Here is a 26,289-nt window from a genome sequence, read left to right as displayed (position 1 = left end):
AGAATAAACAGTTTAATAAACAGATTTTAAAACACATAAGGAAAAATACAAATAGACCAAAACTGTTGAAAACTGATTTAATTAATTAAATTGTTATTAAAGGAGTTAACAGGTGGAGGGGTTAACAATGTGGTGTTACAAATTACATAACATTTAACATCCCATGATCACTGCCCTCCTGTCAGCCTTTAACATGACTCCTCTTGTACTTACAGACTCCAGCCACGAGAGGGCAGGAGGAAATCTCAGATACTTTGAAAAGCTGCTCACCAAGCAGCTCAATGAGATGAACCAGGAGTACCAACCAGCCTCTGAGGAGCCCATCCAGCTGGGGACCTACAGCAGACCCAAAGACCACCTCCCAGAGAGAGAGACCTATGAGGCGCTCTGCAGAGGAGAGGGGCTGCAAATGGTGAGGTTTAAAAAGCATGAGACAGCAGGCGTGGATATCTGGACTGTTTGTTTACTCAACTCATCTTTATTTATATAGAAGCTTTCATACGTTCAATACATGCAGCTCAAAGTGCTTCACTGAACAACAGAGAGACAGAAAACTACAGAAATAAATAATAAGATACAAAAATAAACAAGAGAGAGGAAAGTAAGATGAAATACTTCAAATAAAATCAAATTAAATTAAATAAAAATAATAATAATGTAATAAAAATAAATAAGATGAAAAAAAAAAAATCATTACATTAAAATTAATTTAATAAAATCAGATAAATAACAGAAAAAATAAATGAAGTTAAATAAAAATTATAAAAACGTAATAAATTAAATAAATAGATGAAAAAAATAAAATGAAATTAAATCAGATAAATAGAATTAGAATTAAAAAAAAGTTAAAATAATAAAAATAAATAAATAGATGAAAAAATTTAACAAAAGCATTAAAGTAAAGTCAATCAAATCAAATCAGACCAATACAAGAAAAAAGAAATGAAGTTATTAAAATTATAAAAATGTTACAAAATAAGTGAATAGCTGAAAAAATACAATAAAATTATTACAGTAAAATCAAAAAAATGTAATCAGATAAACACAATGAGAATAAATCAAGATAGAATAAAATTAAATTAAATATTATGCTGAAACAATGTATCATATTTTTTTTATTACCAATTATATTAAAAATGCAGATCAAGGCTTAAAATGAATCAGACGTAGACTTCTCTCAGAATCATTCTTAAGAGGAAATTTCAGAAACATCTGAAGAAGATGTTGGTGAATGAGGCTCACTATCATCCACTCATAATCCTCTGTATGAGACTATCAGAGCTCTGCAGGCCTCAGACGTGAGGGAGGTTTTGGAGGACTAGGTGAGATTAGGACTCTTCTAACATCTTCATTACGTTTTTGTCTGTCCTGTATTTTTTCTCAGAACGAAGCGAGGCGCAGCCGTTTGTTCTGTCGCTACCAGGACGGGAACAGGAACCCACGTCTGCTGCTGAAGCCCATGAAAGAGGAGGACGAGTGGAACAGCCCTCACATCGTACGCTACCTGGAAGTCCTCTCAGACGAGGAGATCCAGAGGATCAAGGAGCTGGCTAAACCCAGGGTGAGACCAGAAGACCAGGAAGTCCTTCAGTGACGGGTTTAAAGCTGAGACTCACTCACTCGTCTTTGAGTCTCTTGGAATAGATGAAGTGTTTTATTCTGTTCCTCTACTTTCAAACATTTAATTTAATCTCTTTGTGTTTGTTCTTTTTTTTAAAGCTTGCCCGAGCGACTGTGCGTGACCCAAAAACAGGCGTCCTGACCACCGCCAACTACAGAGTTTCAAAAAGGTAACACACTCAGGATAGATCTTTTATACTTTTTTAAAGGGACTCTACAGCTTTACTACCTTTAACCTAAAAACTCTTTTTACTAACCTTTTGTGTTTCCTGTAATCTAAGCTAATCCGTTTACCATGAACGCCTGTTAGAGAAGTGTTCTTAAATCATTGAATTAACTTTTTGTATATGTTTCTACGTCTTTTACTTTTAGATTTGGAGTTTTAATTTGTGTCTGAAGCCAAAATTGTGTGAGTGAAAGAGCCATCAGGAGCTTAGAATGTCATTTACCATAAAACTTAAATTAATTAAAAGCCCAGACCTTTATTTGGGGGAGGCCTCTATTGTATAAATGTTGTACTCAATTCAATTAATCAATCTTTTTTTTATATTGATTTTATTTATTATTATTATTTGATTATTACATTTATTATATTATTATTTTATTTGTAACTTTTTAAACATTAACATTAATACAAATTAAATTAATAAAATAAACAAATTCATGAATAAATAAAACAAGTAAGGAAAAATACAAATACAAAGAAATAAAAAAATGATTTGCATTAATAAAACAAAGAAATAAATAAATAAATACATTAAAAAAATAGACAAAGAAAAAGTGGTTGAAAAATTATTAAAATTAATGAAATAAAAAGTAGTTAATACATTAAAAAACATAAGCAAAAGTTAAAATAGAAAGGAATTGTTCAAAAATTATTTAGATGAATTGAATAAACAAATTATTTAATTATTAAATAATAATACATTTGAAGCAGGCTTTTAATCTTAATAAAATATATATATATATTGAATTTTTAACAAACTTTGGCACAGTAGAGGTAGAGAAACAAATATATTTTGTTGATTTAAAAAAGTAAGAAAATATTTACCTGTACATAAAATTAGCTAAAATATATCAGAATCAGAAATACTTGATTTATCCCGGGGAGGGAAATTCAGGCGTTACAGAGCTCTTATAAACAGAATGTAAGAAAGTTAGATATTAATAGAAGAAGGAATAAAATAAGGTAATAATAAAGTATATGTAGGAGCTCAGAATAGTTAGAGAATATACAGTCATGGCCAAAAGTTTTGAGAATGACACAACTATTAATTTTCACAAAGTCTGCTGTTCCAGTTTTTATAATGGTAATTTGCATATACTCCAGAATGTTATGAGGAGTGATCAGCTCAACTGCAGTTAATTGCAAAGTCCCTCTTTGCCTTGAAAATGAACTTTATCACCAAAAACACATTTCCACTGCATTTCAGCCCTGCCACAAAAGGACCAGCTAACATCATTTCAATGACACACAGGTGTCACACACATTAACACAGGTGTGGGTGTTGATGAGGACAAGGCTGGCGATCAATCTGTCATGATTGAGTGACTGGACACTTTAAAAGGAAGATGGTGCATGACACCATTGTTCCTCATCTGTTAGCCATGGTTACCTGCAAGGAAACACGTGCAGCCATCATTGCATTGCACAAAAAGGGCCTAACAGGGAAGTTTATAGCAGCGAGTAAGATTGCACCTCAGTCAACCGTCTATCCAATTATCAAGAACTTCAAGGAGAGAGGTTCAATTGTTGCCAAACAGGCTCCAGGGCGCCCAAGAAAGTCCAGCAAGCGCCAGGACCTGTCTCCTGAAGGTGTTACAGCTGCGGGATCGGACCACCTACAGTGCAGAGCCTGCTCAGGAATGGCAGCAGGCAGGTGTGAGTGCATCTGCACGCACAGTGAGGCCAAGACTTTTGGAGGAAGGCCTGGTGTCAAGGAGGGCAGCAAAGAAGCCACTTCTCTCCAGTAAAAACATCAGGGACAGACTGATATTCTGCAGAAGGTACAGGGACTGGACTGCTGAGGACTGGGGTAAAGTCATGTTCTCTGATGAATCCCCTTTCCCATTGTTTGGGGCATGCAAGAATGGACTGCCATCAGTCAGGATTTGGTCCAGAAGTTGATTGACAGCATGCCAGGGAGAATTGCAGAGGTCTTGAAAAAGAAGGGTCAACACTGCAAATATTGACTTATTGCATGAATTCTGTGTAATTCTCAATAAAAGCTTTTGATGCTTATGAAATGCTTCTAATTGTATTTCATTATACCATAGAAACATCTGACAAAAACACCTAAAAACCCTGAAGCAGCAGACTTTGTGAAAATGTAATATTTGTGTCATTCTCAAAACTTTTGGCCATGACTGTAGTGTTGAGATGTAGCGTTTGGGGCTTCATCACACAGCCATACAAACACTTCCTGTCTGTGGGCTTTTAAAAGAGACCCTGCTTTTATTTGAAGCTTTGCAGTGAACTGGGACACAGTTTATGTCATCATGTTGCTGCTGCAGGGAAAGTCAAACGCTAACATCACCATCTTGTTTTAAAGTGTGTGCATACTCTGTGCTTCAACATGTGCATGCTTCTGTTTGTACAGTGCGTGGTTGGAGGCTGAGGACGATCCGGTCATTGAGAGAGTCAACCTGAGAATACAGGACATCACCGGCCTCACAGTGGACACTGCAGAGTTACTACAGGTGACGAGACACACCACAGAACTTCATTTATAACCACTTATCATAGTGAGAGTGATACATGCTGCATGAAGTATGTAAATGTGATGTGTAGATGTAGAATGAACTTCGTGACACTGGCCATCTTGGATAGTAATCAGATTTATTACAATCAATCAGCATCAGCATCAGTAACAAGCATCGCGACTGCTTGGAGAACGACCGGGCCAGATGAAGTCGCCTCCCTTCTGTCTCCACGTTCTGGCTTAAATACTATGAAGGTGCACTCAAATTAGAATGAGGGTGTCCTTCAAACATACACAAATATGGACTCTTCAACACAAGTTTAACATTAGCTGCTATTTGACTCCTTTTATGAGCGCCTTGTTCTGAGCATTTGACAGAGAAGTCAGCTGTCACTGTCAACCATATAATTCAGGTCAAAGGGGATCTTTTTTAAGCCCTCCTTAGAGACCCCTTAGAGACTTTTTACCTTGTAAAGCACTTTGGCCAACACTGGTTGTTTTTAAATGTGCTATATAAATAAAGTTGACTTGACTTGACTCCTGGAGCCATTGTGCTATAACACATTCTGTTGGGCAATATTGAGTAAACATGAGATACTTCATAAATAAAGGGAAAGAGACAACTTGAACTCATGTTAAAGGGGACATATCACGCTTTTTTCATCAATATATATTGGTCTAAGAGGTCCCCAAAACATGTCTTTAAAGTTTATGCTCAAAAAAACACTTTGAAATCAGATTTTGGCATGCCTGAAAAGTCCTCTTCTTCATTCCTCATCAGAACAGTCTGTTTTCTCTCTGACCACGCCCCCTCCGGAAGTGGATGTGCCTCGGCTCTCCAGCACGTTGATCTAATGTTTACATGTTGGCTGAATATACACGGCTGCTCAGAGATCCGCGTTACTTCAACCCTCTGAATCTGATCCTGACGGAGAGGCGCCTGTAGCAGGACCTTTCTGAAGCATTGGTCACAGATTTAGTGTTTCTTGTTGTTTTATTTGTCAGTATGTAGACGTGTGTCTTGGTACACAGCTACCGAACATGTAGCTATGTGGCTATGCTAACTAGCGCTAGCACTTATCCATGATAAATAAACATCATCCACTAGATCTTCAAATCTGCAGACGTGGGGAGTAAAACCGACCTCTGCCAGAAAGGCAGCAGGACCTTTATGAAGGGATTGGTCACAGATTTAGTGTTTCTTGTTGTTTTATTTGTCAGTATGTCGACGTGTGTCTTGGTACACAGCTACAGCTACAGCTACAGCTACAGCTACAGCTACAGTTACAGCATATAGCTATGTGGCTATGCTAATTAGCGCTAGCACTTATCCATGATAAATAAAAATCATCCACTAGATCTTCAAATCTGCAGACGTGGGGAGTCAAACCGACCTTTGTGTTTATTAAGACAGCCTACAACTAGCATGCCTCCCTCCTAAGCTCCTTGTTAGCACACATGTGTGCAGGGAATGAAAAACAGAGGAGGGATTCAGTATTATTTTATACAGTCTATGGGCTGAACAAGCTCCGAGCTCTGACTCCGTGACAGACCGGATATTGTTGTGACGTAACAAAAACACTGAAGTCTGAAACGGCTGGTTTCAGCACACATTTACAGAAAGGTGGAGAAATCAGAACAGGGGCAGAATGGATTCTTTTCATTCTTGGGGGGTTTGTAGACAGGGACACAGATTTCAGGTAAAGAACCATTAAAAAGTCAATTTTGCATGATATGTCACCTTTAATGTTTGTTTTTATATTAACCACCAGGTTGCTAATTATGGAGTTGGAGGACAGTACGAGCCACATTATGACTTCTCCAGGGTAAGTTCACTTCTTGTGTCTTTGACATGTTTCCAGTGAGATGAATTTATGAAGCCAAATAACACAGAACACATTTCAGTGTGAGGGACTTTATAAGTCTTTGACCAGATGAGGAGTGACTCTTTTTTTAAAAACATAGAAAAAGATGTGATTTGAGATCGCCAAGAGGGCAAAGATCCAGATCCAAACATCTGGAATGAGACATGAGAGAGAGAGATCTACCAGATCAGCTGATATTAAACCACAGATGAGTCTCAGATGGGAAGTAAAAGGCTCTCAGCTTGATTTCTCATATGTTCATAAAGTAGAAAACACTTTCCAGACACACACTGATGTCCTCACTGAGGAGGAAAAACATAAATACACAGTCTTCTCAAGGACCAATGAGATGCTGGAGGGATAATGATTAACAGTCACATAGCTTGAAGGAGTTTCAGAATATGCACCTTAAAAAGGCTTTGAGATAATGGATTCAAGAGTCTGACTCCCTTCAGAAACACACGTATACACTTGAGTCTGATGTTGAAGCCTTTACATCCTCTTGTCTGAAACAGTCACATCTTTTAATGTGTCTCATTTGAAGTTCTGTTAATCTGTGTATCATGTGTCCTGACTCCTCTTTCTTCCTCTTCCTCATGTGTTCAGATTATTTATGATGTTAACTCATGTTCTTCCTCTGTCTCTGCCTCTCATCCTCTAATCTGGGCTGGATCACCCCCTTCAGTTCTGACTGAACCGAGCTCTCGTATAAACGTTCTTCTTTTTTGTGTCACTGTTTTGGAAAAAATGCATCGACTAATGACTTTCCTTTGATTATTCCAACATGTGCTTAAAGGAACATCACGCCTCCTGTGCTGTCATTGAGCTCTGTCTGATGTTTGTGTGTTTTCTGCTTCCTGTGTGATCAATGGTCCCGTCTCTCTGACACATTGCTCTGCTAACACTGTTAGCATCTCTCTGTGCTGTAAACTGATTCTCTTCCCATCCTGAAGGTAAAGCTCCTAACGATAAATCTAACATGGATTTATTGGAATACTTCTTCTTCTTACTGGATCAGGTCTGGATGAAGGGCTTCTCTATTTTTAAGATATGATCACAAGAAACATTTAGACTGAGAAGAAGAGCAACGACAGTAACAGGACAGACAGAGACCACAACAAAAACATGTCCTACTCCCTATTCCCTGAGGACTGGATCCTCAATAAGCACTCAAACAAAAATATCTTTACAAGATGAAAAATATAAATTATGTAAATATATTAGGGATGCACCGATCCTACTTTTTAGGTCCCAATACCTGGGCTTTGGTTTCTGCTGATACCGATTCTGGTATTGATTTAACAATCTCTATTCCTTAATGTGAGGATAGAATCATGTTTTGGCAACTCCTGACTTGATGGTGAACTGTACCTGGGTTCCAAGTCCTAAACCAGAGTCTGGAATCCCTTCATTTCAAGGATCAGGATCAATTAAATCCAATAACCTGTCCGTGTTTTCACACTTTGAATCCATTAATAGAAGGTTTCTTCCTTCTTTGCAGTCGGCTACAGCTGACGTATACTTCCTCCTTTTGGGCTCCCATTATATTTTCAGAGTGACCGCCATCCATCAAAACATTACTGCTGCACATGTTGCAAGTTTCCTGCAGAGTTGTTTGCAAAAGAAGTGCAGAGCCTCTGTAGTTCTCCTCCATCATGCTCCACTGGGCAAACATGCACAGACCGACGGCTCTGATGACATAGGAGACGCACATGGCTGTGGTAAACACAGAGAAGCATAGAACTGAGATGAAGAGATCTGACATATGGATCAGCACTGGAAATCGGCCGCTTGTCACCGATATCCAATCTAGCTTTTTGAGTCCAATCTAGGCGATATCCGATACCAGGATCGGATCGGTGCATCCCTAAAATATATATAGTGTTATGTGTCTGCAAGCCGCATGACATGAAGGTCAGAGGTCATGGACAGGGACTAACAAAGAGAAACTTAAACCCTGATAAACAACAGATGGAAGGCCTTTGGGGTCTAAAAGGTGGAGTGGACTTGTAAAGCTCCACAGCCACACACTCATTCTACTACAGAGAGTAGACAAACTAAGGAACAGGCTTAAACCAACTGTAATCCCTTTGCCACCCTCCTTCCCTCCACAATACATCCACACTCTCTCACAACACACTCTGCAACACAGAGAAGACAACACCTTCAGATGTTTTCTCTGGGTTTTGTTTGAACACCTCTAACTGAGGGAGAGGAGCTCCTTTGATTGAGCAGCCAGGCTGATGAACTCCAGCTGGGTGCAATGAGGGCAGGTGCTCTCCATGAGGGGCTCGTTAGAAACCCTGGAGGTCTCAGACTACCTCCATCTGTAACAATATATATATACATATAATACAATACCTACATAAATTACAAAATTAAAAACATGTCAAATTAAAATAAAGTATATATATATATGAATCATATTTTTAATTGTATATAGCAGTGGACCTCCAATAGGCACTCAATGAAACAAAAATATATATACAAGATGAAAAAATATATATATGATATTAAGTACATAAATAAATTACAAAATTGAATTTATGTATGTGAAAAAATAAAAAATATATACATTTAAAATAAAGAATATATATATATATATATATAATAAAATGAACAAATAGATGACACTATTTTAAATATATATATTAATTCAAATTAAAACTATTATATGTTTTTGTATATATAATTAAAATATGTATATATAAATAAATAAAATATAAAAATTAAAAACAGGATAGGAACGGTTGTCTCATGGTATATCCAGGAGGAATAAATCCTCTGTGTAAATTTATTCCAGCTTGCATCTGAAATTATTTCATCTAGGTCTGTTTCCCACTCATCCCTCAGACGATGGTTGTTGTGTGAGCACTGATTTTGATGCAGCTTTATTGTTTATGATTCTTCTTTATGTGAATGAAATCTGAGTCAGAGAGAAACCTGTTGCTCTCCTTGTCCTTTCCCAGCATGCCTGTAATGTTCTGGATCAGGCTGTAAACCTAACTGGCACCCTGGCTCCTGCTCAATATACTCCTGGATTATCTTAACTATGAAAGACAAAGCTTTGTTTTTCATCTCAGTAATAGTTGACACACGGCTCTGCTGCAGATCCAGCCACTAATCACTCAGGATCTAGTTCTCTAATAAGCCCGCTTCATCCTCCTTAGATGAGGCTCCTGGCTCCTCTTTCCTCACCTCACTTCAGAGGATGTCTCACTGAATTCAACACTTTCATGTGTTTGTGTGAAACTTTATAATCAGAATTAATTTTATGAATTAGAAGAAAGAAATACAGGCTTCAGTTTACTTCCTGAGGACCTGACTTTATATCCTTACCTTTGTTTCAGTCAGTGATCCTTCTCTGTCTCTTGTCTGATAGAATCTGAGTTATGAATTCAAATTAACATGTCTGCCAACTTCTCAGCTTTATTTCAACTTTAACAGCAGCTCTGTCCTTTACTTGACTCACTCTTCTTACCTCTGTTTAATCCCCTTCAGTCTTTTATTCATCCATAAAATCTTAACTTCTATCAAAGGTCTGATTGTAGGTGAAACAAAGATGTCAGCTACAGGAGGCAGGAGGTCACCCGTTATAGGATAAAAAGACACTTGTTAAATTAGTAATAATAATAATAATAATAATAAAATCAATCATAATAAATTTATTTATAGACCACTTTTCAAAAACCAGGTTACAAAGTGTTTAACATGGGCAGCAAAATAAAATCTGCATGTAATGAAATCACACAAGGCAAGATCAAGAAATAAAACATATTTTAAAATACAAAAAAAACATTTTAAAGAACTCTAAATCAGTAAAAGTTAAAAAAAAAACTAATAATGATATTATAATAAAATATGAAATACATTTTAAAATGATTATGATAAGCAATAAATTATTATTTAAAAAGAATTAAATCATTTTTCAAAAAGTGTATTGAAATAATTGTAAAATGTACTTTGTATTTTATTTATATTTCTTCATATTTTTTTTAATTATTTTGAAGATATATTTTTACAAATTTTAAAATATATTTTTTTGAAACAGATGAACTCAAAAAATAAATAAAACAGAGTTCAGGTTAAAACAGGAAAAACTGCAATAACATTTTATTTTAAGAAGGAATTTAAAAGGGATCACTGACTCAGCAGACCTGGGGTGCATCTCAAAGCTCTAAACGTCCATCCTCGCGTCTCTTCCTCGCGTCTCTTCCTCGCGTCTTAGTCCCGCCCACCAGAGATGCGAGGAAATGAAACCAGAGGAGAGAGGAGAGAGGAGATTTGTATTTAGAGAAATGAGACGTCCTCTCCTCCGGAGCATCACGTGAAGCGACGTCGGTTTGTGATGGCGGCTTTATCAGCTGTTTGTGTCTGCACACATGTTCACTGTAATAACTCTGATCAATATAAAAAGTAACAGAGCTCTGTCTCTGTGTTTACATGTTTAACACACACCTGAAGATGAAGAGAATCAGCTCTCTGTTTATTCTGTCCTAAAGCATCGTGGATCGATTCACCAGTAAAATGCCTCATTATTAAATGATTTATTACTTTAAGGGAAAATAGAAACCATGCAAATCTTTTCAAACCCTGTGCTCATTAATGATCAGCCTCATATGAAACTTTATTAACCTGACAGGAAATATAAAAAGTGTTTTTACTAACAGACAAACTTTACTGTCAGACTTCTCTTCATGAAGAAAACGAGAACAAACAGGGAAACTAACAGGAGAAATAACTGATCATTAATATATATTCTATCAATGATGTTAGACTCTATTACTCTATTTCATTAGACAGTGAATCTGACAAAAACAATCAGATATAACATCCATCCTCTGTTATATTGAATTTATGATTTTGCGATCAGTATTTTGTTTTTAAAATTCACATCAAACACTTTTTAATCTCAGCTCATCAAATACAGACTGTTTAGAAACCAACGGATGTTTATGATCTGTTTCAGGGCACCCTTAGTGACTGTTTTAAGGTCTGTTTCAGGGCACCCTTAGTGACTGTTTTAAGGTCTGTTTCAGGGCACCCTTAGACACTGTTTTAAGGTCTGTTTCAGGGCACCCTTAGAGACTGTTTTAAGGTCCGTCTTTTCTCTGTTATTAAACTCAGCTGATGTTAAGTTTCGGTTAAGTCCGAGCCGCTGCAGCGTCCAATCGGTGAGTGATATTCGATAAGGGGGCGTGTCTGTCAGAGAAAAGACTTCCGCAAAGTCTGCTCTCGTGTTTCCTCGATTATCCCTCCTCGGATCAGTCTCCTCGCTCCTCGCTCCTCTCTCCTCCAGCAGCGTTTAGAGCTTTGGGACGCAAGTTAAAATGGCGCGTCAGTAAGTACTTCCGGTTCGACCGAGGAGCGAGGAGCGAGGAGCGAGGAGACTGCAGTTTAGAGCTTTGAGATGCACCCCAGATCTCCTCAGGCAGATCTTCCCAGAGTTTCGGACCCCTCTCTGCAAACACGCAGTTAACCTCTGCATGAGGATCTCAACATGCACGTCGGCTTTTGCGGTATTAACATGTCCGCTGTGAAGCTCTGAGAGAGTCCTTAGAGAGCTTTAAAAGTAGAAGCTAAAATAGGAGAAGCAATTATTCTCTTCTTGTAGCACCTCCATCTTTCAGCCCATTGAGCCCATCCTCTTTCAAAGATGTGTGCTAATCCTGAAGCTCTACCATGTAATCCTTACTTTGCAAACATCCCGAGACATTACACGAGCCAAAACTCCTTCCTCTCAGACTGCTGTCTTTGAAACGCTCTTAACATCTACAGCTTTATGTCGACTTCACTGAACGCTCACCTCAGAGCACTTTGGCATTCGTACAACTTCTTCATCGACACTTTCCAGCATCCTCATCCTCCTTCATCCTCGATTATGTTGAATGTCTCTCCATCTGAAACTTGATTATTTCTCCTGTGCACGCTCCTCTTCTGTCTGTGTGTTCTGAATGGCATCTGTGTTGCAACCAGCTATGAATTATTGTGCACCACGTGTTTCTAATATACATCTTTTTGAAGACTCACCCAAAAATCAAAGGACTTAAGCACGTTTACAAATGTGCAGAATAAATAATGAGTCGCCCTTTAGAGAAGAAATATCTGATGCTACATCTTCTTCTGTGCAGGTTCTGTAGTGCTCAGTGTTCCTTTAGTGATGTAGTCTGAATGAAGGAATGTATTAGTGCAGGTGAGATGCTAAGTACTGAGTGTAGTTAGCGCCCTCAGTGGCCGGCTCCTAGTGCGAGTCTTTGTTGCGGTGAGTTAAATCTTTAAACATCTGTTGCAGCGCCCTTTTGACAGCACCCTCAAGGTGGATGGAAATAGACTTGCTACCTTCCTCAACTACGTAAGTACTGGTGTGTGCAGTGAGCAGCCATTTCATCTTATCTTTCATGTTTGGATTTTATCTTCGTAGAAAGATGAGCCTGATGCTTTCAAAAGATTAGGCACTGGAAATCGTGTGGCCACTTTTTTGAACTACGTAAGTACGAGCATCCAGTCGCCGTTGATTGAAGGGCCGGGGACGCGGCGGCGGTGGTCGCGTGAAACCGTCCGAGCCTCACAGAAACACGGAGAGTGACTGCGACCGCTTCAGTGTGGAGTTTGTGGTGGGGGGCAGGAAGTGCAAGAATCCTGCACACTGTCCAACTTGCAAATAAAAACATCTTAAAGGTGACATATCATGCAAACTGACCTTCTTGAATGGTTCTCTCCCTGAAATCTGTGTCCCTGTCTACAAACCCCCTGAAAAGTAAAAGAATCCATTCTGCCCCTGTTCTGATTTCTCCACCTTGCCATCCGGTCTGTAACAGGAAGTCAGAGCTCGGAGCTTGTTCAGCCCATAGACTGTATAAAATACAACTCAACCCCTCCTCCGTTTTTCATTCCCTGCACACATGTGTGCTAACAAGGAGCTTAGGAGGGAGGCATGCTAGTTGTAGGCTGTCTTAATAAACACAAAGGTCGCTTTGACTCCCCACGTCTGCAGATTTGAAGATCTAGTGGATGATTTTTATTTGTCATGGATAAGTGCTAGCGCTAATTAGCATAGCCACATAGCTATATGTTCGTAGCTGTAGCTGTAGCTGTAGCTGTAGCTGTAGCTGTAGCTGTAGCTGTAGCTGTAGCTGTAGCTGTAGCTGTAGCTGTAGCTGTGTACCAAGACACACGTCGACATACTGACAAATAAAACAACAAGAAACACTAAATATGTGACCAATCCTTCATAAAAGGTCCCGCTGCCTTTCTGGCAGAGGTCGGTTTTACTCCCCACGTCTGCAGATTTGAAGATCTAGTGCAGGCATGTCCAAAGTACGGCCCGGGGGCCAATTGTGACCCACGGTTCATTTATTTATGGCCCCAAGCCTCCATCTTAAATTGTGTTATTTATAGCTCAGAAATTAATTACATTCATCTGTACATTTACATTTCTTTCAAGCGCACAAACAAAGCTAAAGTCAACGTCTCAAAAAGCTTCATGTGGACTACTTGTATAAAGTCAAAGCTCTGGGAATTCTGCAAGACGGCAATAAAGAAGGAACACAAGAACTCTTAAAGCTGACAGGTTTTCAAATTAAGGTTTTTATCATGATGAGAAATCTGATAAATGTTCTTGATGAACACTAAAAGTTCAGAAGACACAATAGAGGACACAAGACAAGATCAGAATTATGAAATTGTACAGAAAATGCTAAATTAGGTGCATAAAAAATGTTCAGAACTCAGGAAAATAATTATTTAGTTCTTAAATGTTGTCTGCTGGTCAGAAAAGTCTTAAAAACAACATGAAAAAGAAGTGTGATGAAATCCAGATCGTGATCCTGCCATAGAAAAATAATGAGACAATATTTTTCCCACATTGCCCGACTCTAAAGAAAATAATTTTTCCAGAAGAAGATAAAGTTTGCAAATGTTTAGGTGGCTTGTGGAGAACTGAGGACTTCCTAGTTACTGATTTATTGAGCAAAGAATAATTGTTATTAAATATTTCACATATAACTTTTATGATTCCTAAGTCTCAGTAGGAGCCACTGACCCTGAGGTATTCTGACAACATCAAATGTGGCCCTCTTTGAAAAAGGTTTGGACACCCCTGATCTAGTGGATGATTTTTAGTTTTCATGCTAAAGTGCTAGCGCTAGTTAGCATAGCCACATAGCTACATGTTGGTAGCTGTGTACCAAGACACACGTCGACATGCTGACAAATAAAACAACAAGAAACACTAAATCTGTGACCAATGGTTCAGAAAGGTCCTGCTGCAGGCGCCTCTCCGTCAGGATCAGATTCTGGATCAGATTCAGAGGGTTGAAGTAACGCGGGTCTGTGAGCAGCCGTGTATATTCAGCCAACATGTAAACATTAGATCAACGTGCCGGACAGCCGAGAGCCACACCCACTTCCTGAGGGGGCGTGGTCAGAGAGCTCATTCTCATTTAAAGGCACAGACACAGAAAACAGCCTGTTCTGAGCAGGGCTGAAAAAGAGGGGTTTACAGGCAGACCAGAATCTGATTTCAAAGTGTTTTTATGAGCAATAAACTTTAAAGACATGTTTTGGGGACCTCTTAGACCAATATATGTTGATGAAAAAGAGCAGGATATGTCACCTTTAAAGGTGACGTTTCAGCACGAGACCTTCATCAGACCTTCACCCGGGGCATGAATGTGGATTCTTCATTTAGAACTTGGACTCTCCAAAGTGAAGCCAGAGAGAAACGTTCATGGGAACGAGTGGTCGTCCTTTGTTTGAGTCCAGACTCGTCACCCTCCTGTGAGTGTCGTAAAAGATCGTAAAGGGACAATGACGAGTCGGCGATATGTTTGAGTTTCACACCAAACACAAGAAGACGTCTCCGTCTACGTCTCTGTCTACGTCTCTGTCTACGTGCTTTTGTCATGCAGCCCTCTGACTTAGCTTCATAAACCTCATCATCACCAGACATCCTGAAGGAGAATCATCCACATCCAGACGTGACTCTAATGATCGGGACAGGAAGTGAAACTGCATCTTGTGCCCCCCGCCACAATAAGAGACCCTGATTCACCTCCTTCTGTTTGTTATTATTGAGATCTGAAGCGGTCACAGTCACTCCTCTTCTCTCTGTGAGTCCAGGCTGCCTGATATTTACTCTGATTTAGCTTCATGGGCACATGCAGAAGCTCTGGTTCAATCTTGCACTTGGATTGATTGACTTTATTTACTTCAGTCATGACGCTAAATTTACTTGATGCATTTATTGTATGAAATATTGTTCTGCATCAAACATCATCTGTAAGATGAGTGTGAGACTTTGGCAGACAGATATTTGAGGGGTTGTCAATCAGTTCTTGTTCATGTTGTGGAGAGTTTTGTTCATTGATCCCCATTAACACGCTGACGTAGGAGCGCTCGTTATTGTGTCCTTGCTAACATGATGGTGTGAAAGAAAGTTTGACTCAACCAGAGGGAAAGAAAGTTTGTATTTGAGTTGTTCTTTTCCCTGAAACTGAAATGATGATGGGTTGTCGTTCACTGAATCTAAGATAGACGGGACAAAACATGACAAGTGACGATGAAACCCGGTAGAATATGATGCTGCAGAGATTCAAACATGAAGAGAAACAACCTTTAAAAAGTGTCATTTATGGATTCAGTCATTCTCATCTGAATATTTTGATGAAGCTGAAGCATTGATCAGATGTAAACACTCTATGATGTGATTAAAGACCGCCCCCTCAGGTTATTTAAACTCAAAAGGTGCTTTTTGACCAGGAACTTTTAGTCCCAGGAACTACTCTTCTAGGAACTAAAAGGTTCCTGTGCCCCGATTGTTGTTTCCATTTCAACCGAAGCCTGAAGTCCCGTGGAGATAATCCAATCAGGCCAGTGACGTCTAGAGAAAAATAAGTAATTGCATGACACCGCCAGACCAGTAGAGGGCAGTAAGACAAAGATGAAGGCCATTCAACTAAGATGACACCATAGAAGGAGACGGACAGGCCGGCATCATCATGAGCAACACAACAGTTAGCCTGTTAGCATGGAGGAGATTACTCTTGTGCTGTTTTAGATCGTTGAATCAACACTTGGAAGGAGATGAGCGTGAGTTGTAAAGCTGTTTCAACACAGCTATAAATCAGCCGGTGTTTTGGTTTAAACAGCGACCCTGTTAACTGGAGACTCTCAGCCGGATGCATCCCTCATAAACGTCTTTAGACCATCATTAAATATCTGATGAGGATATTTTGAAATCTTAATAAAAACTAAACTAGTTTGCATTCCCAGGAACTCCCTCTGTGTTTCAACAGCTGTGTAAGCTCCACAAACACTGACACGTTCAGCTGAAGGTCTCCAGTTTACAGGGTCACTTTTAAAAGCGGAACACCGGGAGGAGAGACGCATTCACGCTATCAGGCTCAGAGAAGACTGATGTTCAGGAGGTATTAAACCAAGTGGATCACTGGTGTGTGTGATGTTAGTGTGGACGAGGGAGAGATAAAAACACAGAGGGTACGTTCAGCAGTGCAGGCCCCTACCTACTACCCAGGAACTAAATTTAGACCCTGGTTCCTGCAGTCGAAAAGCACCTTTTGTGTTGAGAAATGGTCGATCCCAATTTTTGAGTATCTAGAAACACGTGATAAGTCTTATCAATTTTTATTATTATTAAGCAATAATTAGCATACATTTATTTTGAGTCATTTTATTTAAAACATGTATTGAAGTGAGGTTTTTCACTACTTTGAAAAGATGTTTACAAATATTTTAGGAGTTAAGAGCAACCTGTGTTTGTTGTTTTAGAGAAAATATAAAATTCAGCAAAACCAATAACACAGATGTTAAAAATATATACTTAAATGAAGAAATGTAAACACCAGAGTGTACGTATTAAAGTAAACACAGTCTCTAAACACTGTTACTCTCTCCTCAGATGAGTGACGTTGAAGCTGGCGGCGCCACAGTCTTCCCGGACTTTGGAGCATCGATCTGGCCTCGAAAGGTAAGACCAGGATTTTGTGAACACGTTAAAGAAACTTGATGTTTATTGACTTACACCCACATTCACAAACACATGGACACCCTCTTACCAGGATTCATCACATACACACAGTCACAAACCACACACATACAGTCATGGCCAAAAGTTTTGAGAATGACACAACTATTAATTTTCACAAAGTCTGCTGTTTCAGTTTTTATAATGGTAATTTGCATATACTCCAGAATGTTATGAGGAGTGATCAGCTCAACTGCAATTAATTGCAAAGTCCCTCTTTGCCTTGAAAATGAACTTTATCACCAAAAACACATTTCCACTGCATTTCAGCCCTGCCACAAAAGGACCAGCTAACATAATTTCAATGACACACAGGTGTCACACACATTAACACAGGTGTGGGTGTTGATGAGGACAAGGCTGGCGATCAATCTGTCATGATTGAGTGACTGGACACTTTAAAAGGAAGATGGTGCATGACACCATTGTTCCTCATCTGTTAGCCATGGTTACCTGCAAGGAAACACGTGCAGCCATCATTGCATTGCACAAAAAGGGCCTAACAGGGAAGTTTATAGCAGCGAGTAAGATTGCACCTCAGTCAACCGTCTATCCAATTATCAAGAACTTCAAGGAGAGAGGTTCAATTGTTGCCAAACAGGCTCCAGGGCGCCCAAGAAAGTCCAGCAAGCGCCAGGACCGTCCCCTGAAGGTATGACAGCTGCGGGATCGGGCCAACACCAGTGCAGAGCTTGCTCAGGAATGGCAGCAGGCAGGTGTGAGTGTATCTGCACGCACAGTGAGGCCAAGACTTTTGGAGGAAAGCCTGGTGTCAAGGAGGGCAGCAAAGAAGCCACTTCTGCAGGGGAGGGGTCAAGTTTAAAGGAGGGGTCAAGTTTAAAGGAGGGGTCAAGTTTAAAGGAGGGGTCCAGTTTAAAGGAGGAGTCCAGTTTAAAGGAGGGGTCCAGTTTAAAGGAGGGGTCCAGTTTAAAGGAGGGGTCCAGTTTAAAGGAGGAGTCCAGTTTAAAGGAGGGGTCCAGTTTAAAGGAGGGGTCCAGTTTAAAGGAGGGGTCCAGTTTAAAGGAGGGGTCCAGTTTAAAGGAGGGGTCCAGTTTAAAGGACGGGTCCAGTTTAAAGGAGGGGTCCAGTTTAAAGGAGGGGTCACGTTTAAAGGAGGGGTCAAGTTTAAAGGAGGGGTCCAGTTTAAAGGAGGGGTCCAGTTTAAAGGAGGGGTCCAGTTTAAAGGAAAAAAGAAAAAAAAGAAACTCGATGTGACGACATCTGTAGAAATGTAATATAACGGTGAATCATACATGCATCTCTCATTGAAAGCACACAAAGGGAACAATGTTGAATTGTAAAAATAAAGAGAACATGTAACCGCTGAGCTGGACAGAATGACATTAAAAAGTCATCACATGAGGAGTCCAGCTCCTCAGCACTCTGAATGATCACATATAGATCCGTACAGAGATTCAGGTCCGGGGTGTTTCAGGAAGCTGACCAGCTGCGTGATAAGTTTTTATGGTCCCTGATGACAAACAGACCCCAGACACCGCGGTGTCAAAGCAGTTACACTCTCCATTAACGAAAAGATGAAGTGCGTAGAGAAAGAGAGACGAAAGTGGGTTAAAGCTCAGCGCACAGCAGGACCTGGTTTTGTGGGAGGGGGGCCTGGAATTCCAGAGAGTCAGGCGGAGGACGTTTGAGAAGCGTCTCCGTCCTCAGAGAAGCGTTTTGACCCGCTGATGAGATGATCAGTTTATAAGGAAATGATTGATCCGTGCACGCTCTGTTCCTGTCCTGATGTTCTCTCTCTCCTCCTCAGGGGACGGCCGTGTTCTGGTATAACCTCTTCAAAAGTGGAGAGGGGGACTACCGTACGAGGCACGCCGCCTGTCCGGTCTTAGTAGGAAGCAAATGGGGTGAGTCGTCTTTAGGGAGAGCTTTGACTGATAAAGAGTTCTCACTGTGTCTTCCTCTCTTTTCTCATCTTCACCTCTTTCTGTTCTTCCAGTCTCAAACAAGTGGATCCACGAGCGAGGACAGGAGTTCAGGAGACCCTGCGGCCTCACAGAAGTCGACTGAACTCTGATGAACGTGCATTAACACTCACACATGTACACACAAACACACATAATGTCTTAGACGTGCCTTAGCTCTGGTAGTTAAATAACTCTCTGACTCTGAATAATTAGAAACCTGTTACCCCCCTCCTTAAAGATCCTACAGAGACATTCACTCTAATGAAGAGCATCTGAACGAGTCCGTCTGCTAAAAACTCAACTTTACACCAGGCTACTCACTTCAAATACAAACACACTGATTCAAGATTATTTCATTGATTTAAATGATTTCTGTTTACAGTTTTTAAAAATAGTTCCAGTGATTCCTCGACAGTTCAGTCAAGTCAAGCTTTATTTATAAAGCACATTTAAAACAACCTCAGTTGACCAAAGTGCTGTAGAGTTATTAAAATACAATATAATCAAACACAAATATAATAATAAATAAAAACAGTCAAAGAATAGGAAGAGCTGAATTTAGAAAAAAAGAATACAAAAAGTAAGAAGCCAAGGATAAGGATAGTTACAGTGCATTTGGCCCAAGGTCTTTTAGTCCCCAGAACTACTTTCCCCTGAACTAAAAGGTTCCTGTGCCCCCATTGTTGTCTGCGTTTCGACCTCGGGCTGAAGTCCCGGGTAGATTGTGTAAATCAGGCCAGTGACGTATGGAGGAAACAATATCTTTGAAATCTTAATAAAAACTAAACTAGTTTGCATTCCCAGGAACTCCCTCTGTGTTTCCAAGAACTTTGTAAACTCCACAAACACTGACACGTTCAACCGAAAGTCCCAGGACCTTTTAAAAGTACTACCCCACAAGTAGGGGCTTTTCAGGGGGGAGTTTATCTACCCCTGAACTAAACTTAGACCCTGGTTCCTCCGGTCGAAACGCACGTAGTTCAGGGGTAAAGTTCCTGCGGTCGAAAAACGCCTCTATCGTTCCATGTTGATGGATTCCTCTCTGCCTGTTGAACATGAACCTGTCCTCATTCAGCTCTCATTCTCTGAGCTCTGCTGTGGATTGATTTGACATGACGTGTGATCAGTTTGTCTCCTGGTGTCGCTCATGTTAGTGAAAGTTAATAACTGTAGTCAAGGGGGTTGGACCAATCAGAATCAAGCATCTTACACAGCTGGAAGATCAGTGAGAGAGCCGGGTGATAAGTAAGGGTAGAAAGCAGTTGGATATGTGTTTTTATATGTTAGAGAAGGTCAAATTAAGGTCATTAAAGGTGCATTCTGAAATTTCTGATTGTCCCAAACTTTTTGTGAGAAGTGTCTCTGAGGTAGAAATTCCATAATTCATCGTCTTATTGGAAAATAAAAATCAGACGCTCATTAGAATAAACTGCACCACATTTAGATATCATGAATCATGCAATACTGGATCTTCACCTCTGCTTTAAACTGCAGCAACACAAAGATGACACCAAGCTAACCTTCCTCAAAGCAATATCAGAATTAAGTCTTCCCTGAAACTCAGCAGCTGTGTATAAAAAATACGATTTTTAGGGATGAAATGTAAAAGTTACAGAGACGTCTTCACCTCGTTCTGCTCCACACCTGACGGAGAAATCAGTCTCCTACAAACCCTGTCTGCCATGTTTTTATTATTTATATAGTGTTTAAATTATTACACTGTTACTTTGTGTGCTCTTCATACATGATGGCAAACAAGGGAGTCAATAAACAGTGTCTTTATGAGCATGATGTGTGGTCTCCCTTTATGTCTCAGATGGTCTTCCTCTCATCAGACTTTCCCTTCATAGTGTTTTTAATGTTGTTTTTTTGTGTTTGTATTTTTTCAACAATTTTTCAGCAATTCAGAAACTGCAGTTCCTCAAATGACCACTTGGAGCTGGCCCCACACGTGAGCCAATCCTTACAGACCCATTATCATGTAAGGTCTTGTGCAGAGTGTTTGCTCTAGTCAAGCTGAATCAAAGTGTAACGAGCACTAGGCTGTGTGTAGTGGTTGGTTTTAGCAGGATCATGACAGCTCGAGTACTGACTAAAACTAGGAAGAGGGAGCACATCTCTCCAGTGTTAGCTTCTCTACACTGACTCCCAATAAAATGTAGAATAGAATTTAAAATCCTTCTTTTAACCTACAAAGCTCTTAAAAATCAGACACCCTCAGTATCTTAAAGAGCCACATAGTGTCCTATTACCCCTCTAGAACTCTACGCTCCCAACATGCAGGCTTGCTAGTTGTACCTAAAATCTCTAAAAGTAGTGTGGGAGGTAGAACCTTCAGTTATCAGGCCCCTCTCCTTTGGAATCATCTACCAGTCAGGGTCCGGGAGGCAGACACCCTCTCTACTTTTAAGAGTAGACTTCAAACTTTCCTTTTTGATAAAGCTTATAGTTAGAGCTGGATCAGGCTTGGACCAGCTTTTGTCATGCTGCTATAGGCCTAGACTGCCGGGGGAACTGGCACACTGACACACTGGGATCCTAGCTCACCCTCTTCCCCCCAACCCCTTCATCACAACTTTAACTCTGCCTGTCCCATTAAAGTTACTAACCATAGACCTTTCTGGAGTCCCTGAGCTCCATTGTCTCGTAGATTCCTCTGAGCTGCCGTAGACGTCCTCCTGCTGTGGACGATCTGGACTCCAGCGGCAACAGCTTCTACGACTCGTCTCATCACTATCACCTCTCTCTCTTACTCCCCTCTATCTGTCTTTCCAGACCCAACTCAGTCGAGGCATGATGGCTGTCTAACATGAGTCTGGTCCTGCTGGAGGTTTCTGCCTGTTAAAAGGAAGTTTTTCCTCTCCACTGTAACTAGCTAAATACTGCGATGTGCAATGCTCATGGTGGATTAAGGTGGGGTCAGACTGAGTCTGATCCTGTCTTGGTGTTGGGTCTCTGTTCATAATTTGACATAGAGTGGTCTAGACCTCCTATGTTTGTAAAAGCGTCTTGAGATAACGTTTGTTGTGATTTGGCGCTATACAAATAAAGATTGATTGATTGATTGATTGATTGATTTTTCAGAGCACCCGGTGTTCCAGTGAAAAGAGTGACCCTGTTAAATGGTGATTTTAAACCAGATGTCTGTTTTTAATGATAATGTCAAAATCAAGCAGCAACCTTGGGACTTATAATATGGATCCAATGCAGAAGTGTTACAAACTGCAGTTCCTCAAGTGTCCACTAGAGGCTGGCTGCAGAAATGCAGGAAACCACATACACACCCATTCAAAGAGACGATCTTTACAGCAGAAATAAACATGTTTACAGCCTGGTTCAAAACATGAGTTTAGGTCTGAAGAGCTCATTTCTCTATCAGCACACACTGAAGAGGGGTAACAAGGAATTAACATGCTCCTGTTGTTGAGTTTAACAAAATCCTTTTTAGTTTTTTAATATTTTGTGTATTTTTCCAACATTATACTTTTACTTTAAGCTCTTTGAACTGCTTTGATTGTCTGAAAGGTGATCTATAAATAAAGATTGATTGACAGTATGAAGTATAGAAGGTAAAGTGAAACCCCTGAACCCTCTCACTCTGTTGACACTGATGATAAACATCACTCCACGTGTGATGCTGATGTTAATCCATCGTAGCATCAGAGAACTTGAATGTAACCCAGAAGCTCCCCGCTGGCAGGGCCCTTTAAAAACATCAGACCGTATTAAAGCAGCGGACAAAGCTGCCATGATATAACCCGTTTGTTTGTGGATTACGGTTCTGAAGCCTCCAGTTTGGAATCTTGGCAGGCGCCGTGTTGTGTTTTCGCAGAGTCTGACTGTGTATGGACGGGCGAGCTGAGCGCTGAAACGCAGCGATAGGAATCTGCTGATGTGATGTCTGGCAGACCGAATGTGACATCCAACTGTTGTTTAACGGGCCCGCTCTTTTAATCAGGGGTGTGATTGGCATCAGACAAAAAAGCAGGAACCCTCACCCCTCTTCCTCCCCTCTACACACACACACACACACACACACTGGTGCTGGTTACACATTGCTCCAGTTGGGTCTATGCCAATGTACCCGGACACACACTGCATACAACTTAATCCACATTTTCTAGATCAGGGGTTCCCAAGCTTTGCAACCCTCGACCCCCAAAATAAAGGAGCGGAAGACTGACGACCCCCTCTGTTCCTGCATGTCATTAAAAGTTGCTTCACACTTCATTTACTGACTTTAGTGTGGCAGCTCAGAATGAACCTGCTGCTGATGCTGCTTTAATGGTTAAATCATAGTGATAACTTGTTTTTATTAAACACCTTTATAAACAGATGTTTACAAAGTGCTGTGAGAAACAAAGCACGGCAGAATTCAGGAGGACGACAGAATAACACACCACTGTAAAATCCCAGCAGCACCTCAAGGCAACACAACCGTTGGTCGACGGTTCCTGCACAAGTGAACCGGGTTGTGTTTCCAGGCTGGTGCTGACATCAGATTTACGTGACCGCTTTTCCCAGCAGAGCTAGCGTGAACTTTCACAACAACAACAACAACAACAATGGCGGACAACGCCAGCTTGTCTCCTCGGCCGACCGCTGCTTTACCTTGGAATCCATTAGTCTCTTTGATTTGATCGCTGCAGGACAATGGGGGGAACACGTTTGGTTTGCGTTTTTGATCACGGCAACCCCCCGCCCCTCGCCCCTGACATAAGCGGTTCTAGACCAGCAAAGAGTTGGAGCCGCTCTGGAACCGGGTTTCCCGGCCAGGAGCCGGTTCACTTGCAGTCTAAACCATAGCCTGTATAAAATATGGACGTTGTATCCATGATGTCACCCATCTGTTTTGAGGCCAATCGACGGCGGCAGCCATATTGGAAATGCAGAACTCAACCAGGCAGAGTGTGACGTAAAGGGGCGGAGTTTGAGCCTCTTAGCCAACAGCTATGTGTTCCCAACCGGGAGTCAAGTCAGTCATGTCCTTATTTGGGCAAAAACTGGTAATCTTAATATCTTCTGAACCGTCACGTTAGAAACACATCCAAGGACCCAGACCGGAAGCAAACAGGTACCGCCGGAGCACCCAGGGCGATCCCCAGGTCACCCAGCAGGAGGAAAGGGGGGCGAGGGGGGGAGAGATCCCACAGCCCCCCCAAGGAACACCTCCACAACACCGCCCCCACAGCCCCCCAAGACAGAGCCAAAGGAGCCACGAGGGCCGAGGGGGCCCAGCACCAGGAGCAGACAGCCAGGCAGCCGGGCAGGACCAGGACCAGAGCCCACCAACCGGCGTGCCGGAGTGGGGGGAGGGCGGAGGGGGCAGGGCCAATCCCCCCCGCCCCCCCCCAGCCGGCCCGACCACTCCCCCCAGCCACGCCCCCCACCCGCGCCCCGCGACTGATGGACCAGGCCACGGGGGCATGGAGGGACACCCCAATGGCTGCCGTAGTAACACCCCCAGATGCGCGCCACCCCACTCCCCAAAGAGGACCGCGAGGGAACCCCCGGGAAACCCGGCCCCGAGGGCGACCGCGGACCAGGCCCCCACAGCGGAGGGGACAGCAGGGGGACGGAGGGTGACAGGGACACCAGCCACCTACCCAGCCCCGATGGACCCCCAATGAGTAGGGCCGAGCCAAACACTAAGGCCCCCCCAAACCTGATCTGTGTTTGTGAGATATAATTTGAATTTTGTTTTGTTTTGGGTTTTTTTTGTATGTATGTTTGCTAGTGAGGTGGATTAAAATAGGGGGGGCAGGAAGGGTGGAAAAAACGGTTCTCAATTGAGCACCGGCTCCAAACCGGCCCTGAAACTGCCTCAGTCAAAGAGGGGTAACAAGGAAGTGAACGTGCTCCTGTTGTTGAGTTTAATCCAGTTTGATTCACTTTGTGTTTCAGACATCAGGAGATCCTCAGGTCTTTAAGTCACATCCATGTCTTTATTAGTTTGTCTCTGTAGGACTGTGCAGATGTTGAGACGTAAGGCCCGTTCTGACCTGCTGCACGCTGCATCAGCAGAGCAGATACGGCTTCGTGGAGATCAGATGATGCGTCTGAAATGCATTCAGGCTGCTGACTCCTGAGCGTCAGACAACAACAATCAGTAAATACTGGATCCCCTCGGAGTGCAGCTGAGGGACCGGGTTAGTGTTTTTGCAGCGGGCAGAGGTGAAGGGTCGTTCTGGGGCTCCTGTCTGCAGATTGACTTGTGGCGGTCTCCAGATTTTCACCCCTCTAATTTTGGAATCAGTCACAGTGCATGAGGGCTCTTGTTGCATGAGTCCGAGCTGTGTCTCTAAAGGAGTGTTTGACATCTGTTTGAATCATCTCTGGTGACACTGCTTCCTGCGGTCACTCTTTACAGGCCGGTTGTGTGTTCCTGCACTGGTTGTTTAAAGTTTTGTGTGTGGAGCAGATTTCTGATGAAGACCTCTTTTTATTGTGAGTATATTTTGCACAGGGTTACAGGAGGTACAAATAACAGATCTATGTGTGATGGAGATTTAACTACACCGATATCTTGAAGTCCTGAAAGTTATTTTTTGATTGAAGAAATTTTCCCACCCCTGAAAATTAATCTTTAAATCTTATAAAGGTGGAATGTTCCTTGTGACTGCCCTCCTCAGGTCCACGTGGACCGCAGTGTTTGGTAATGGATCTCAGGGCTGAAGTCTGCACGGTAACACGGGGGAAGCTGTGATGCTATTGGCTGATCCGTTCCAAAGAGGTGTGTGATTTTTTTCTTTTTGGAGCAAACTGAGCGCAACGTTCCTTTTGTTTCTCCTGGGTTTTGGCATTTGTTTGGGACGAGTAACCCGGTCCAAAAGTAGAAATCATTTGATCAACTCTCTGCTTGAGTAAGCGGCCTCTGAGGACCAGAAAATCACAGCTGAGCAGACGGTGGTCTCCAGCTATCTGTTCAATGTCCCAAAGAAGAAGACACATCGTTTTGATCCTTAAACAGACTTTTTGACCCCCTCAGGGAAGATCGAAGGTCATGCTTACTGTCGCCCTGAAGCATCACCCCCTACAGGTAGCTGTGAGTGCATCTGAACTATAGTTTCAGGATGTACACCACGTAGATATGAGCTCATGTTTCCTCCTCATTCAACCCGTTTGAACTTTGA

General features: G+C 41.5%; 1 protein-coding gene across 3 annotated transcripts in view; it reads left to right on the top strand.

Annotated features, from left to right (window-relative positions):
- LOC117813259 (prolyl 4-hydroxylase subunit alpha-2-like) overlaps positions 1-20,942 on the top strand; it is a 39,146-nt gene extending 18,204 nt beyond the window's left edge. The window contains exons 7-15 of one of the 3 annotated variants that reach the window (XM_034684388.1): positions 216-412; positions 1,385-1,561; positions 1,720-1,790; positions 4,221-4,320; positions 6,095-6,148; positions 12,609-12,674; positions 17,106-17,174; positions 19,000-19,096; positions 19,189-20,942. In XM_034684388.1, the coding sequence (XP_034540279.1) occupies positions 216-412; positions 1,385-1,561; positions 1,720-1,790; positions 4,221-4,320; positions 6,095-6,148; positions 12,609-12,674; positions 17,106-17,174; positions 19,000-19,096; positions 19,189-19,259 (902 nt within the window). In that variant the 3' untranslated portion in view covers positions 19,260-20,942. Of the gene's footprint in view, positions 1-215; positions 413-1,384; positions 1,562-1,719; positions 1,791-4,220; positions 4,321-6,094; positions 6,149-12,479; positions 12,540-12,608; positions 12,675-17,105; positions 17,175-18,999; positions 19,097-19,188 lie in introns of all 3 variants that reach the window. The other 2 variants (XM_034684389.1, XM_034684390.1) reach the window with 2 other exon arrangements.
- The last annotated feature ends 5,347 nt before the right edge of the window (positions 20,943-26,289 follow it).

This window comes from Notolabrus celidotus, chromosome 5, assembly GCF_009762535.1.
Source record: "Notolabrus celidotus isolate fNotCel1 chromosome 5, fNotCel1.pri, whole genome shotgun sequence".
Classification (NCBI taxonomy): domain Eukaryota; kingdom Metazoa; phylum Chordata; class Actinopteri; order Labriformes; family Labridae; genus Notolabrus; species Notolabrus celidotus.
This window is presented reverse-complemented; position numbering and strand designations above follow the sequence as displayed.